Genomic DNA, 16787 nt, shown 5'->3' with positions numbered 1-16787 from the left:
GTAGTACATAACTGACCTATTTAGTTTTCCCAGGAACAAAGCAAAAAGTGGTCACACAGCAGTTTGGCATGCTGCCACAAAAAACCCTTAGATACGCTGCAGACCTGGCTCAACGACGAAGCATACTACCTACCTATCTCGTTCCTCACAGCACTTCCTCTAAACTGCTGCACACCCTCCCTTAGTCCCCCTCCAGTCTGCACATATCTTCTCATCGAGACACAATTCCAGTGCCACCTACTTGACAGAATTCTGCCTGAGCCCCCCAATCAAAGATATTTTTCAGTACTCTGAAATACTTCTGTACTTTAGCTGAGTCTTTGGAAGTGTATTTACAGTTGTTTATACACATATCTTATCTTCCTGTTATAATGTAAGCTCGAGGACAAAAATGAGGGTACCAGTCATCTTTATATCCCGACAAAGTGTATATCCAGTGCCTGCACAAGGCACTCGGTCAGTGTCTGCCCAATACTTCAACCTCAGATGCAGAGAACACAGATCTAATTCCTACAGAGAACTGTTTATGTAGCACCTAGCATGACCCAACTTGAACAGGTTTTTACTTGTTGTTGCTTGGCCTCTGTCCACTATACCAGCAAGCTAATAATCAATTACTCGCAAATCCGAGTAACTGTCTTACGTTGTTCAAGAGATCGCATGTCACATCATACAGACTTTCTAGCCAGTGAAAGCATGTAATTAAGTCATCTGACCTTTGATGTGATATTTTTAATCCCTCTCTGAGAACCTGAGACTCAATTTAGAACTAAGGCAATGATCTTTTCTTTCCCTGTGAAGCTATGGCAACTGATTTCTTATGCAAAATTACCAAAGAAATTATTTTGTATGTATTTCTATATCTTAACACTTTACTTCTTTAAAATCTTTACCTTGCACATGTACTAATTTCAGCGATAAGTCATGCACACCAGCCAAATTCTTTCTTCTCTATCTAGATATATATCATGATATATAGATATGATATATATCTATATATTTTTTATTTAAACAAACATAAATTTAATTAATCCATAGACAAACGAAATAGAACTAATGCTGGCAGTTTGAGTTCACCCAAGAGGCAACTCAGAAGAAAGGCCTAGCAATCTATTTCCAAGAAAATCGGCCACAGAAAACCCTATGGAGCACAGTTGTACTCTGACACACGCGGGCTGCGTGAGTCAGAACCGACTCCACGGCAACTGGTGGGGGGGGAAGAGGAGGTGTGCCACGGGGCTCCACGGGCTCTGCACCGTACTCCGCCTTCGCAATCAGCACTAAAACTCAACTTCAACTTTCTTTGTTTAATAACGTAACAACAGGCCTATAAAATGTGTTGACAGTGTGGGTCCCTTTCAAGTGGGATAATCTGAGGCTCTGCCCAGACTGAATCGACAGGACAGAATAAGTGCCCTTCTAGACTTGGCCCTGGGTCCACAGGTACACAGAGGCCAAAGCAACAATCCTGACTGTCAGATGCCTTACAGTCATTCTAAAGGAACACATAAAGACTAACACATAAAATAACAGCAATTATACAATATAAAAATAATTCAGAGATAGGCTCTGTGATATAAAACTATAGGTGATGGAAGGGGAGCAATCCAGACGGTGAGCATTACAAAGCCACAGAGTCAGAGCTGGGGTAAGCACTGGGTGTTACCGGAAATCTGAGAGGATGAAGTCTGTAAGAGGACAAGAGAGCTTGATAAAAGTGTTCAGATATGTTTACATTTAAAAATGTTCACTGAGCCAGGGAGCACTCTGAGTAGAGAAATATTATCATAAAGTTAGTGTTTAAATAATACTCATCTTAACAGGGATGTGAGAGGGCAGGGGCTATATTCCCAGGGCCTAGAAAAGTACCTGGCAAAGTACCAAAAAACCAAACCCAGCGCCATCAAGTCGATTCTGACTCATAGTGACCCTATAGGACAGAGTAGAACTGCCCCATAGAGTTTCCAAGAAGTGCCTGGCGGATTCGAACTGCTGACCCTCAGGTTAGCAGCCGTAGCACTTAACCACGATGCCACCAGCGTTTCCCCTGGCAAAGTAGGTGCTCAATAAATGTTTTCCAATATAAACACTGGAAGGACAGATAGATGGATGGATGGATGGGAGCAGAAAGAGTCTAAAACAGGGAGACCAACTAGGAGACCAACCAGCTATGGGAATTCAGGCCTAAGAGTGGTGACGAGAAGAAACGTGGGAATGAGAGATAGGGATCAATCAAAGGTGCTTTCAAGGTTTCAAGCCAAAGTGAGTGGGAGGGTAGAGGACCTTGTCAAGGGTGAACATGACAAGATTACATGGAGGGTTGTAGACTCTGAAGTGAAGGCAGAACTTGTAATTATTACAGTAACCATTTAGAGGTAGGGGATTAGAATCTGAGTGAGAGAACAGAACTGATGATTTAGGAACATTACCCAGCTCCCACCCCAAAACAAGTAATAACTTCCAAAACACATAATAATAATAACTCTAATTTATCATTAGTATTATTATAGTAACTAACATTTACTGAGCCCTTTTATGTGTCAGGAAACCCTGGAGGTGTAGTGCTTAAGTGTTATGGCTGCTAACCAAGAGGCTGGTAGCTCAAATCCACCCAGGCGCTCCTTGGAAACTCTATGGGGCAGTTCTACTCTGTCCTATAGGGTCACTATGAGTCGGAATTAACTCAATGGCAATGGGTTTGGTCTTGGTTTCGTTTATGTGTCAAACACCATAATAAGTCCTCTGCATCTATCATTGCACTTGGTCCTCACAACCACCTCAGGAGGTGGTTAAGATTACGTCAGTTTTTCAGAACAGAAACTGAGGCACAGAGAGGTTAAGTAACCACACTCACTAAATGCCAGAACCAGGACTTGAATCCAAGTCTGACTGACAAAAATAGCTTTTTCTATACCAAAAGTCTCTAAAGTACTGGGTCCCGCTGAGGTATGAGAAGAAAGTATCAACATTCCTATTTGTTTATTGTAACCTATTAAATGTTCCATTATTGAATATGATTTACAATGTGTGCAATCTATTAATATAGTAGCATATAAATTATAACTAAACACTGATGTATAGATGGTATTCTATTTTTTTGATAGACATGTAAGATCAAAACAGCTTCAAGACTGAGTTATGTTTTCTTCCCTGTTCACTTTTATTTCTTAGAAGAAGTCAATGTCAGTTTTATCTTTTTTTTTCCAAAAACAGACCATAGCTGATCAGATACTTCATTCACACACTTACTCATTCCAAAAATATTTATCAATTGCCTACCTTATGCTAAGCTCTGTAGTAGACTTTGTGGATTCTAAGAAACAATCTTGACTTTAAGGAGATCAGTGACATAAGGCCCCGAAAGGTAAGCAATTTATTGTAATTCATTACAAGAACACTTGCTACGTGCTGAGCACTGTTCTAAACGCTTAGGCATTTTATCTAAACAACCCTATGAGAGAGATGACAGATGCCAAACTGAGGCTCAGGTAAGTTACGAAAGTGCCCAAAATTACAGGGCTCGTAAACAAATGTGAACCCAGGCAGCCTGATTCCAGATCCTGTCCCCTTAATCACTGTCCCTACAGGAGTGAAAAGGGGCCTCGGAGGGAAAAAGGACTAGGGGGCCTACACGTGCTACTGTTTGCTGGGTCTCTAGACTCAGCAACTAAATCCTGTCAATTTAATCACCTGTTAAAAAGAAATTGTTATAGAAAACAACAACACAACAATAAAAATCATGGCACACTTGTTATACTTGTAATTCTAAAGCATTGAAAAATGTTTATCAAAGTTTATTTTTAAAGTAAGCATTTCATTATATAATGCTGTATTTCAAGAAAAATTACTTTACTACAGACAACAAAACATTTTTGTTCATACGAAAGTGGTCCCTTAAATTATACTAAGATGGGTTTATATAACACATCATGGAGAACTGTCTTGAACTAACTAGAAATAAAAAAAAAAAAATTCAAAATCCACATGTTTAAGATCCAGTGATTGGTCTTGATCTATTTTTAAGTCACTTATCTGCATCTGAGCAACTTTACAGACATTCTGAAGCAAGATGATAAAGTCCACAGTTCAACAGCTTTCTAAGGTTCGATCTGAGTCTCCAAGCCCCAACCTGCATCAACCCTGAGTGACATTCTAATAGAAGTCAACAGAATCTGATAACCTGCCACCTTCAGCCAGCTGCTTCCAGGAAGGGTTAGTGAACAGTGGTTTCCAAAGGACAAACTTCACTTTACCTTGAACATGCTGAGAATAGAATGGATCATTAAAGATTAAGATTTATTACCTGACACTGAAGGCAAATAAGCATAGCAATTCCCGTAGCTTTACTTAGATTCTACAGTGATAAGTACAATAGAAATGGAAAGATAACCACCCAAAGGTTTAGATTTTCCTGTTAACATGGGCTAGGTTTTAAGCGTAAGTTGTTGTGTATTAATCCTTTACCAAATAGTCTTCCTCAGGGCTTCTTTCAAAGACCAGGTAAGTATTCTCTCACACTGAACTGCGTCAACCATTAACCTTGCTTTAGTGCCACCAGAACCAGTTTGGAGCTGGTCCCGATTGTTCTGAGAGATACTGTTCCCTCATAAATCCACCTGTGAGGGTGGACAGAGGTGAGACAAGTGGAAAAGACCTTCATGGGAGAGTCTGATTTGCCAACTCAAGTTTAGGGCTGCTCATAATAAAGTCAGACAAGTTACATAAGGAGGAAAAAGGAGGCGAATTACTCAATTTAGTTAGTTACCCAATTCCACTCAAGTTCTTTAAGACCTAAGTAAAACCACTAAAATCATTTTTATCTTAAAAGAAAAAAAATTTCTCCCTTTGGGGAAAAAAAAATATTATTCTCAATATGAGGATTCCACATATTTCCAAGATTTTATTTTCTTTTAAAAAAAAATAGGCCCTTTTGAGACAATGCCTCTGGAATAGAACGCATTATTGTTTCTGTTTACAGGAAAAGTCAATGCTGCGGTAGGCAGGACACAAACGCGTCAACGCCTCCAACTGTGACGCTGCTGTGGTAGGCAGGACACACACGCGTCAACGCCTCCAACTGTGACGCTTGGGAATATGTTATTCACTTCTGGTTTAATTTTCTTAAAGAGTGAAAAAATGCCAGAAAAGAACCATTTCTGGAGCATAAATGTAAACCCAGAAACTGATAAAACAAGATGGAATCATTTTAAAAGGCACACATCTAATTTTAGGGAAGAAAGTGGGGCTTTTTAAAACCTCTTCAGCTTGGGCCCTATCCCGTTGTTGGCCGGTTGCTTTCAACTCACAGCGACCCTACAGGACAGGGTAGAATTGCCCCATAGGGTTTTCATGGAATGGCTGGTGGAGTCAAACTGCCAACCTTCTGGTTAGCAGCCAAGCATCTTAACCACTGTACCACCGGGGCTCCTTGGATCCTATAGGTCAAACGCCATCTACCAGAGGAGATCATCAAATGCAAGGTTGAACCTTCCCTTAGACTTCCTAAAGGAAACACAAAGATTGTGAAATCTTCCCAGGCCAACCCTAGCCAAATTATATTTCTGTACTTGGAATCTGAATTTCACAGAATTTCAGAGATCAAAGGAACATGAGTGATGAGGAAACAGAAGGGTCACGTGACTTGTTAACCAGCAGAGTTTAACAAGGACCCTTGTTTCTTGATGGCCGACTGATGTTCCCACACCAGTGCACTGGGTTGTAGTCTGACAGGTTTGTGCAACATAAATTCTCTCTCTAACCAAATTATGAGCTCCTTGAAGATAGAAGCTATATCACTTATTTCTTTTGGAACTCCACAGTGACTTTCGCAGTTTGAGGACCTTAAAACAATCCAATAAACACTGAAAGGTCTGAAGGAGCAAGGTCTAAAAGTCAGCACTAGATCTTGATAAAATGGCAAAATGTACGTGTCTTAGTCATCTAGTGCTGCTATAATAGAAATACCACAAGTGGATGGCTTTAACAAAGAGAAGTTTATTCTCTCACAGTCCAATATGCTAGAAGTCTGAATTCAGGGCGTCAGCTCCAGGGGAAGGCTTTCTCTCTGTCGGCCTTCTCATCAATCTTCCCCCAGACTAGGAGCTTCTCCACGCAGGAACCCAGGGTCCAAAGGACGCACTCTGCTCCCAGCACTGCTTTCTTGGTGATATGAGGTCCCCAACTCTCTGCTTGCTTCCCTTTCATCTCTTGTAAGATAAATGGTGGGTGCAGGCCATACCTCAGGGAAACTCCCTTTAAATTGGGTCAGGGATGTGACCTAAGTAAGGGTGTTACAATCCCACCCTAATCCTCTTTAACATAAAATTACAATCACAAAATGGAAGACAACCACGCAATACTAGGAATCATGGCCCAGCTAAATTGATACACACATTTTGGGAGAGATATAATTCAATCCATGATAGTGCTCTTCAGAATTCAGAAAAACTCCCTCTACTATTAGTATGTTTATTTGCTTGCATTTCCAGAAAGATCCTGAAAGAAGTCATCTTTTCTTACTTTTTTTGGATAAATGTGGTTGTTAAGCTAGCATCGGAAAAGAATACTCTTGATAACATGTGAAGTAACTCCAAGGCAGAGGTTATACATCAAGACTGGTTGTCAACAATTAACTGAACCACAACACTCAAAAAGAAAAACGAATCTGAACCAAAAAAGAAGCAATTACTCACTACTCAATATTCAATTACAAAGCTGACTCTATTACTGGTTTAGAAATCTTCTGATGACACAGAAAACAACAACATGAATGCTATCTTTGAGTTTTTCAATCAAGGTGATGAGTCCCTCAGGCCTGATTTTGTTTGGCCTCTTCCCCATAGCCACTGCACCACCACTGGGTGTATAAGCAGATAGGCTAGACAGTTTCCATGTGTCCCTCCAGACCTTTGCTCTGCTCTTCTTCAACCTGCTCTAGCCTGCGACGCCAACCTGCAGGGACTTCATCAGCCTTCCTTGTCCTCTGACTCTGACATCGGTTTGGCCAGTGCAGTGCACTGGCTGAACATCAAAGGAAGAGGAGTGAGGAGTGAGGTATTTATTTCCCTGACTTCCTCCCTGCCAGATCTGTTTCCCTCTACCAACCAGACAGCCCTTCCATTGCAGCTGCTCTCTCCAGTAGCTCTCTCCCTTTGCCCCTACAGTCCTAGTGGCAAGCAATGGCTTCCTGAAGTTGCCAGTTCTCTCCCCCTCCCATACTGTGCTATCCCGTGTTAGTCTGTCTTAACTCTGACCTTTTCAATTACCTCATTTAAGTATAACATATCTATGCCCTGCTAGGACCCAGAATGACACTGGGGTTGATGTTTTTCGTGTCTCACCTTGCAAGTTCCAGACCATTTTCACTGTGAAAACAAACAAATTTTGGCTGCTTGTGCTTTTGATGTCATATCTAAGAAGGCTTTGCCTAACCCAAGATCATGAAGATTTATTTCTATATTTTCTTCTAAACCAAAAAAACCCAAACCAAACCCACTGCCGTCGAGTCGATTCCAACTCACAGCGACCCTATAGGACAGAGTAGAACTGCCCCACAGAGTTTCCACGGAGTGCCTGGTGGATCTGAACTGCCAACTTATTGGTTAGCAGCTGTAACACTTAACCACTATGCCACCAGGGTTTCCGTTTTTTTTTTTTTTTTTTTCTTCTAAGAGCTTTATAATTTTAGCTTTACTTTTAGGGCTATAATCCATTTTGAGTTACTTTTCATGCAAGATGTCTTTTTGCATGTCGATATTCACGTGTAGCAGCATCTATGATCGAAACAACTATTGCTTCCTCACTGAATGTCCCTGGCACTTTTGTCAAAAATCAATTTGCCATAAATCGTTTATTTCTGGACTCTCAGCTCTGTCCCACTGATCTAAACCTATCATTGTGTCACTATCACATTGTCTTCATTACTGTAGTTTTAAAGTTTTGAAACCAGGACGTGTACGTCCTCCAACGTTGTTCTTCTTTTTCAAAATTATATTGGCTATTTTGATCCTTTACATTTCCATATCAATTTTATGATCAGCTTGCCAAGTTTTGCAAAAATGCCTACTAGGAGTCTGATTCTATCGAAATCTGAATCTAGAGCACTAAACCTATTTATCAATTTAGAGAGAACTACCATATTACCCTTCAACATCTGTCAGTTTGTCTCACAGTAGGGGACTGAGTGATGCTGAAAGCTATGCCACCGGTATTCAAATACCAGTGGGGCCACCCATGGTGGACAGTTTTCAGCTAAGCTTCGAGGCTAAGAGAAACTAGAAAGAAGGACCCAGCAGTCTGTTTCTGAAAAGAAATAGCCAGTGGAAACCTTATGAATAGCAGTGGAACATTGTCTGACATAGTGCCAGAAGATGAGACCCTCAGGCTGGAAGGTACTCAAAAGAAGACTGGGAAAGAGCTACCTCCTCAAAGTAAGGTTGACCTTAATGACGTGGAGGGAGTCAAACTTTCATTTGCTGATGTGGCACAATTCAAAATGAGAAGAAACAGCTTCAAACAAGATGAAATGGAATGTATAAATATTGATATCCTAGGGTTTTGGTTGGGTTAGGCATTAGTGAGCTGAAATGGACTGGTAGTGGCCATTTTGAATTGGACAATGATATAGTCTACTATGCCAGGAACGACAATTTGAAGAGGAATGGTGTTGCATTCATCATCAAAAAGAACACTTCAAGATCTATCCTTAAGTACAACACTGTCAGTGAAAGGATAACATCTATACTCCTATAAGGAAGGCCAGGTAATATGACCATTATTCTAATTTACACACCAACCACTAAGGCCAAAGATGAAGAAACGTAAGATTTTTATCAGCTTCTGCAGTCTGAAATTGATCAAACATACAATCAGGGTGCACTGATAATTACTGATGCTTGGAATGTGAAAACTGGAAACAAAGAAGAAGGACTGGTAGTTAGAAAACATGGCGTTGGTGATAGAAACAATCCTGGAGATTGCACGATAAAATTTTGCAAGACCAATGACTTCTTCATTACAAACACCTTTTTTCACCAACAAAAATGGTGACTATACACAGGGATCTCACCAGATGGAATATACAGGAATCAAATCAGCTATATATGGGGAAAAAGACAATGGAAAAGCTCAACATCATCAGACAGAACAAGGCCAGGGGCTGACTGTGGATCAGACCATCAATTGCTCAAATGCAAGTTCATGTTAAAACTGAAGAAAATTAGAACAAGTCGACGAAAGCCAACATACAACCTTGCATATATCCCACCTGAATTTAGAAATAATTCCAAGAAAAGATTTGACATGTGGAACACTAAAGACAGAAGACCAGACGAGTTGTGGAATGACATAAAGGACACCACACATGAAGAACGCAAGAGGTCATTAAAAAGATAGGAAAGAAAGAAAAGACCAAGATGGATGTTAGAAGAGACTCTGAAACTTGCTCTTGAATGTCAAGTAGCTAAAACAAATGGAAGAAATGATGAAGTAAAAGAGTTGAACAGAAGATTTCCAAGGGCAGCTCAAGACAAAGTAAGGTATTATAATGACATGTGCAAAGCCCTGGAGATAGAAAACCAAAGGGGACAAACATGCTCAGCATTTCTCAAGCTGAAAGAACTGTAGGAAAAATTCAAGCCTCAGCTTGCAATACTGAAGAAGTCCACGGGAAAAATACTAAACAATGCAGGAAGCATCAAAAGAAGATGGAAGGCATACACAGAGTCATTACACCAAAAAGAATTAGTCGATGTTCAACCATTTCAGGAGGTAGCATATGATCAGGATCCGATGGTACTGAAGGAAGAGGTCCAAGCTGCACTGAAGGCATTGGTGAAAAAAAAGCCTCCAGAAATTGACAGAATACCAACTGAGATGTTTAAAACACAGATGCAGCACTGGAAGTGCTCACTTGTCTAATGCCAAGAAATTTGGAAGACAGCTACCTGGCTAACTGACTGGAAGAGACCCATACTTATGCCTATTCCAAAGAAAGGTGATCCAACAGAATGCAGAAATTACCAATATCATTAATATCACAAGCAACTAAAATTTTGCTGAAGATCATTCAAAAGGGGCTGCAGCAGTATATTGACAAGGAACTGCCAGAAATTCAAGCCAGATTCAGAAGAGGATATGGAACCAGGGATATTATTGCTGATGTCAGATGGATCCTGGCTGAAAGCAGAGAATACCAGAAAGATGTTTACCTGTGTTTTGCTGACTATGCAAAGGCATTTGACTGTGTGGATCATAACAAATTATGGATAACACTGCGAAGAATGGGAATTCCAGAACACTTAATTGTGCTCATGAGGAACCATTACATAGATCAAGAGACAGTTGTTCAAACAGAACAAGAGAATACTGCATGGTTTAAAGTTTGAAAGGTGTGCATCAGGGTTGTATCCTTTCACCATACCTATTGAATCTGTGTACTGAGAAAATAATCCAAGAAGCTGTACTCTATGAAGAAGACTGGGACATCAAGATTGGAGGAAGACTCATTAATGACCTGGATTATGCAGGTGACACAACTTTGCTCGCTGAAAGTGATAAGGACTTGAAGCACTTACTTAAGATCAAAGACCACAGGGTTCCCTATTGATTAGACCTCAACATAAAGCTAACACAAATCCCCACAACTGGATCAATATACAACATCATGATAATTGGAGAAAAGACTGAAGTTGTCAAAGATTTCATTTTACTTGGATCCACAACCAATAGTCAAGAAATCAAAAGATGCATTTCATTTGGCAAATCTGCTGCAAAAGACCTCTTTAAAGTGTTAAAAAGCAAAGACGTCATCTTGAAGACCAAGGTGTGCCTGACCCAAGCCATGGTGTTTTCAATCATCTCATATGCATACAATAACAGAATGATAAGGAAGACTGATGAACTGAAGCCTTTGAATTGTGGTGTTGCCAAAGAATACTGAATATACCATGGACTGCCACAAGAACAAACAAATCTGTCTTGGAAGAAGGACAACCAGAATGCTCCTTAGAAGCAAGGATGGTGAGTCTACATCTCGCACACTTTGGACATGTTGTCAGGAGGGATCAGTCCCTGGAGAAAGACATCATGCTTGATGAAGTAGAAGGTCAGGGAAAAAGAGGAAGACCCTCAATGAAATGGACTGACACAGTGGCTGCAACAATGGGCTCAAGCCTAACAACAATTGTGAGGATGGCACAGGACCAGGCAGCAGTTCCTTCTGTTGCACACAGGGTCGCTATGAGTCAGAATCAACTCAACGGCACCTAACCACCACCACCATATTAACAACCCTGAGTCTTCTAATCCATTAACGTGGATTGTCTCTGTTTATTTATGTCTTCTTTAATTTTATTCAACAGTGTTTTAGAGTTTTCAGTGTACAAGCCTTGCATGTTTTCTGCTAAGTTTATACCCAAGTATTTTATTCTTTTTGGGTGATATTATAAATGGAACTGCTTTCTTAATCTCATTTTCAGATTGTTCTCTGTTATCATGGTGAACTACAATTATTTACAATGATCTTGTATTTTGCAATCTTGCTAAACTTATTATTTCTAATAGTGTTCTTCTGGATCCCTTAAGACTTTAAACATGTAAGGTCTAGCCATATGCATATAAAGGCAGCTTTATTCCTATCCGACCTGGATGCCCTCTATGTCTTTGTCTTGCCTGACTGCACTTGCTATAATTTCCATTACAATGTTATATAAAAGCGTTGAGAGCAAACATCTTTGTCTTATTCCCAATCTTAGGAGGAAAGCATTCAGGCTTTCACCATTAAGTATGTTGTTAGCTAAAGGATTTTTGTGAAAGACCTTTTTCAGGGAATTGAAGAAATTCCCCTCTAGTCTTAATTTGTTGATAATTTTTAGTAGGAATGGTGCTGATTTTGTTAAAGTTTTTTTCTGCATTTATTGAGATAATCGTGCAGTCTTGTCCTTTATTTTGTTAATATGGCGTATTATATTGATTTTTAGATGTTAAACAAAACTTGCATTCCTGTTACAAATGCTACTTTATCACGGTATATCATTTTATATGTTGTTGAATTCAGTTTGCTAGTATTCTGTTGAGTATTTCTGCATCTATACTCACGAGAGATATCGGTCTGTGGTTTTCTTTTTTTCCGATGTCTGGCTTTGGCATAAGAGTAATTCTGGCTTCTCAGAATGAGTTGAAAGTTGTTCTCTCCTCTTCTATTTTCCATAAGATTTTTTAAAGTAAAAAAAATAATAATTTATTTGCAAATGTCTCATAGAATTCACCAGAACAGACAGCTAAACCTGAGCTTTTCTTTGTGGAAAGATTTTTAATTATTACTAGCTTAATTTATACACCTGTTATACATCTATTCACATATCTATTTCTTCTTGAGTCGGTTTTAGTAATTTATGTCCTTCAAGGACTTTCCATTTCATCTAAATTGTCTAATTTGTTGACATAAATTTGTTCGTAGTATTCCTTTATAATCCTCTTAATTTCTGTAGGGTCAGTAGAGACACCTCCTCTTTAATTCCTGATTTTGGTTAATTTGTACCTTCTGTCCTTTTTTTCTAAGGAGGCCTGATGGCATGGTAGTTAAGTGCTTGGCTGCTAACCAAAAGGTCAGCAGTTTGAACCCACCAGCCACTCTGCGGGAGAAAGATATGGCAGTCTGCTTCGGTAAAGATTTACAGCCTTGGAAACCCTCCAGGGCAGTTCTACTCTGCTCTAGAGGGTCATTATGAGTTGGAATTGACTCAGTGGCAACAAGTTTGGTTTGTTTTTTTTGGTTTGGTCATTTTTTTCTAGATCAGTCTAACTAATGTTTGTCTATTTTGTTAACCATTTCAAAGAACTAATTTTGGTTTCATTAGACTTTACTGTTTTTCAGTGTTGTATTTTATTGGTTTCCTTTTCGATCTTTATTTTTTTCCTTCTTCTTGCTTTAGGTTTAACTTGCTCTTCTTGTTTTCTGTTTCTAGTTTCTTAAAGTAGAAGCTTAGGTTATTGATTTGAGATCTTCTTTTCTAATACAGATATTTCTACTTAATCTCTTAATGTTAGAATACATGAGGTCTTAATGTTAGGTTTTGGTCTTTGGACCTCTTGTCTTGTTTATCTGCACTCATCCTGTTGATGATCTGGTCTGGTCTCATGGTTTTAAATGCCATCTGTATGTCGACAACTCTCCAAGCAGACCTCTCTCTTCTAAATTTCACACTCATATATCTAATTGTCTCCCATCTTAGGTATTAAACATGTATCTCTAATAGGACCAAAACTGAACTCCTGCTCCCGACCCGCCCCACCCCCGCCACCTTGCTCCTTCCCAGTCTTTCCCAGCTCTGTTAATAGCAACTCCATTTGTTCAGTCCAAAATCCTAGCATCTCTGTTTAACTCTATCCTTGACTCACTCTTTCTCATATCTCACACTTGATCCATCAGAAAACCCTGTTTGCTATACTTGCAAAATACATACATAATCCAACCACTTTACTACCTCCGTTGAAACCACCCTGTTCCAAGTTACAATGCTCTGTCATCTAGATTACAGCCTCATAACTGGTCTCCTACTTCAATCCTTACCTTCCTATATCTACTCTCAAAAAAGCATCCAGGGGGATTCTGCAAAAATATAAGTTGAATTGCATCACTTCTCTGCTTAAAACCCTCAGATTCAGATTTTCCTCTGATTTCTGTCAGAGTAAAAGTCAGCCCCCTTTGAAGGGCCTATAAAGCCCTACAAGATTTGACCTCCAATTACCTGTCTCACCTCCTCTCCCAGAATGTTCAGTCTTTTTCTCACTTTGCCCTAGCCACACTGTTCCTTGAACACAACAGGCATGCTACTACCTAAAGCCCTCTGGCTGGCCATCCTACTTCCTGGAATACTCTTCACCGACATCTGCATGTCTCATCCTTTCTCACCCTCAAGTCTTTGCTCAACTAATGCTTTCTCTTTGAGACTGACCTTGGCCTCTGAGGAGTCTATGTGTGATGTTTCAGGCCTAACCATAGGTAATTACAAGGCCTTGTCTGGCAAACCTCATGGGGGAAGTTACCCTTCTCACACCAGACTTGGTGCACAGCCGCAGCACTGCAGTTTCTGGAGGGAGTTGCGATCCTGGACTCAGGCCCCTCAGACCTGCCATGCTCATATGCATAACTACATTACTAGTCCAAGTATCCCCATTCAGAGGCCTAGTTACCAGGGGCCTCAGCTGAGGCACTTTCAGACACCTCTACCAAGGCTTCCTTATCTGGAGCCTCGGATGAGGTTCTTTTATCTGTTCTGATTCAGTACCTTTCCACTCTTGGCCCTCTCCCTCCCCCCAGCCCCACGGGTCCATAATGCAGGAGCCCTTTGCTTGTCTCAGCAATGAGACAACCCTTCCCCTCATCTGCACAGCATCCATCTGACCCTCACCTGGTGCCATAATACGGGGGAAAATGGAACACATGGAAGCCGGTGCCTCTCTTTTTAGCCTCTAGCGTGTACTGTCATGTAAGTGAATAAAGGCTTTACTGCTACTTTCAGTTTGGCTCATTGTCCTAACTGACCTTGACACCTGGCATTTTGACAGCCACCTCCTTTTAAATTGCATCCACCCCCACTGCTCAATGTCCATTACTCTGCGCATTTCTTCCCTATAGCACAAAATGCTTTCAAATATCACGCGTATTTTACTTAATAGGTTAAATATTTATTTATTGTGTATCTCCCCCAAGAGAATATAAGCCTTTTAAAGGCGGGGATTATTGCCTGTTTTGTTCATGGATGCATCTCAAGGAATGATAAACACATGGCATATAGTTCAAAAAAAAAAAAAACTCCTCGTCATCAAGCGGATTCCAATCCCATGTTTCAGAGTAGAATTGCACACCACTGGGTTTTCAATGGCTGTAACCTTACAGAAGTAGATCGCCATACCTTTCTTCCATGGCGCCGCTGGGCGGATTCAAACCGCCAACCTTTCAGTTAGTAGTTGAGTGCAAACTGTTTTTGACACCCAGGGACTTCATTGTTGTTATGTGCCATCACATTGATTGTGACTCACAGCAACCCCATGTACAAGAGAAGAAAACACTGCCTGTTCTTGTGCCATTCTCACAATTGTCGTTGTGCTTAAGCCCACTGTTGCACAGCCACTGTGTCAATCTATCTCACTGAGGATCTTCCTCTTTTTCGCTGACCCACTGCTTTATCAAGCATGATGTCCTTTTCCTGATAACATGTCCGGAGTATGTGAGATGAAGTCTCACCATCCTTCCTTCTAAGGAGCATTCTGGCTGTACTTCTTCCAAGACAGACCTGTTTATTCTTTTGGTAATCCATGGTATATTCAATATTCTTCGACAACACCACAATTCAAAGGTGTCAGTTCTTCTTCAGTCCTCCTTATTCATATACTAAAATACCAGTGGAAAGGTTCCGGTATCACAGCAACATGCAAGCCACCACAGTACGACAAACTGACAGACATACAGGGACCTTGGCATATATTAAAACAAAACAAAACAAAACGACTGAAAAAAATAACCACTGCTGTTGCGTCTATTCTGGCTCATGGTGACCCCACATGTTAGAGTTAGAGTAGAACCAAGCTCCATAGGGTTTTCTTGTCCGTAATCTTCACGGAAGCAAATCTCCAGGCTTTTCTTCCATGGCCCGCCGGATGGGTTTAAACCACTAAATATTTGCCGAATGAATGAATTCAAAAAGAAGCATTTATCTACTCACCACCATGAAATGAAAAGTTAGTCCTGCCTGATAAAAAGCTGAATTAATTCACTCCTCATTCATTCAACAAATACGGAGTGTCTCCTCCTGGCCAGGCACTGTGGTGGACACTGGGGATACTGAAGGTAGACAAGGTCCTCCTAACATGGCACTTACTTACTTATTTTCTGTTTCTTCTCAAAGAACGTAAAAAAAAACAGTATAATTCCTGTAATAATGCCCTATAAACATCTTCGAATAGGCAAATGTGTTAATGATCAGGGACAGAGAGGTGTCCTCCTTCAAAGAGAATGGACAGTAAAGCCCTCTATGAAGAGATGTCATTTGAACAAGAGACCAGTCATGCAGAAACCTGGGGGAGAAACAGTCCCAGCAGAGAGCAAGTGTAAAGCTGTGAGGGAGACAGAGCTTGGTGAGTGTAAGAAACAAAGGAGCCAGTATGACCTGAGGTGGTGTTAGAGAGCGGAAGATGGAGCGGGAAGGCATCCTGCTTCCACAGTGCACATTCTAAGCCCATTTAGACATTTTTAGCACAGTAGAAGGATCTCAGAATGTTATTTTTTTTGTCACCTTCTCTCTCCTGAGTTCCCTTTCCTTCTCTTTTTTTTTTCCCTAGGATAAGTGTCAATGGTATAGATACACTTTGTCAGATATCCAGTTAGTATAGAAATTTTATAAGAAGCTGATCTTTAGCCCATCTAGCACTTTTGTGCAAATAAAAAAAAGTGGTGCCTCTCTAAAAACACTACTGACATCTGTTAGAAAAATACCAAATCTGTAAACAAATCTGTAATTTGCTCATAGCTGTCACGCGGCGTGCAGAGGAGTGTGTGGCGGCCCGAGCTGCAGAGATGGATGGTGAGCTATGTCCAGACCAGACGAGTCCTATTTTTCCTCAGGATCCAACCCAAATGCTGCACGCCTGAATATACACGGAGCATGTACGTGCACTGCAAATTACCATAACCCCGCATCAGCTACAGTTTGCCTGCCGCTTCTGTCGGCGTTACCCTCACGAGAAAAGGGAGAAGGCTAAGTATTTTTAAATATTAGCCACAGAGA

At 40.5% G+C, this 16787-nt stretch overlaps 1 protein-coding gene across 10 annotated transcripts in view; it reads right to left on the bottom strand.

The window, feature by feature from the left end:
* NME7 (NME/NM23 family member 7) overlaps positions 1 to 16787 on the bottom strand; it is a 498467-nt gene that overhangs the window by 441526 nt on the left and 40154 nt on the right. For 7 of the 10 annotated variants that reach the window (XR_007516892.1, XM_049881287.1, XM_049881293.1 and 4 more), the window contains exon 2: positions 12097 to 12197. The exons of 2 other annotated variants lie outside the window; for them this stretch is intronic. Coding sequence is in view for 6 of the 8 variants with exons in the window: in XM_049881287.1 (XP_049737244.1) it covers positions 12097 to 12147 (51 nt within the window). In the remaining 2 variants the exon portion in view is untranslated. Of the gene's footprint in view, positions 1 to 12096; positions 12198 to 16787 lie in introns of those variants that run through there. One more of the 10 variants, XM_049881291.1, reaches the window with a different exon arrangement.

This window comes from Elephas maximus, chromosome 3, assembly GCF_024166365.1.
Source record: "Elephas maximus indicus isolate mEleMax1 chromosome 3, mEleMax1 primary haplotype, whole genome shotgun sequence".
Lineage (NCBI taxonomy): Eukaryota > Metazoa > Chordata > Mammalia > Proboscidea > Elephantidae > Elephas > Elephas maximus.
This window is presented reverse-complemented; position numbering and strand designations above follow the sequence as displayed.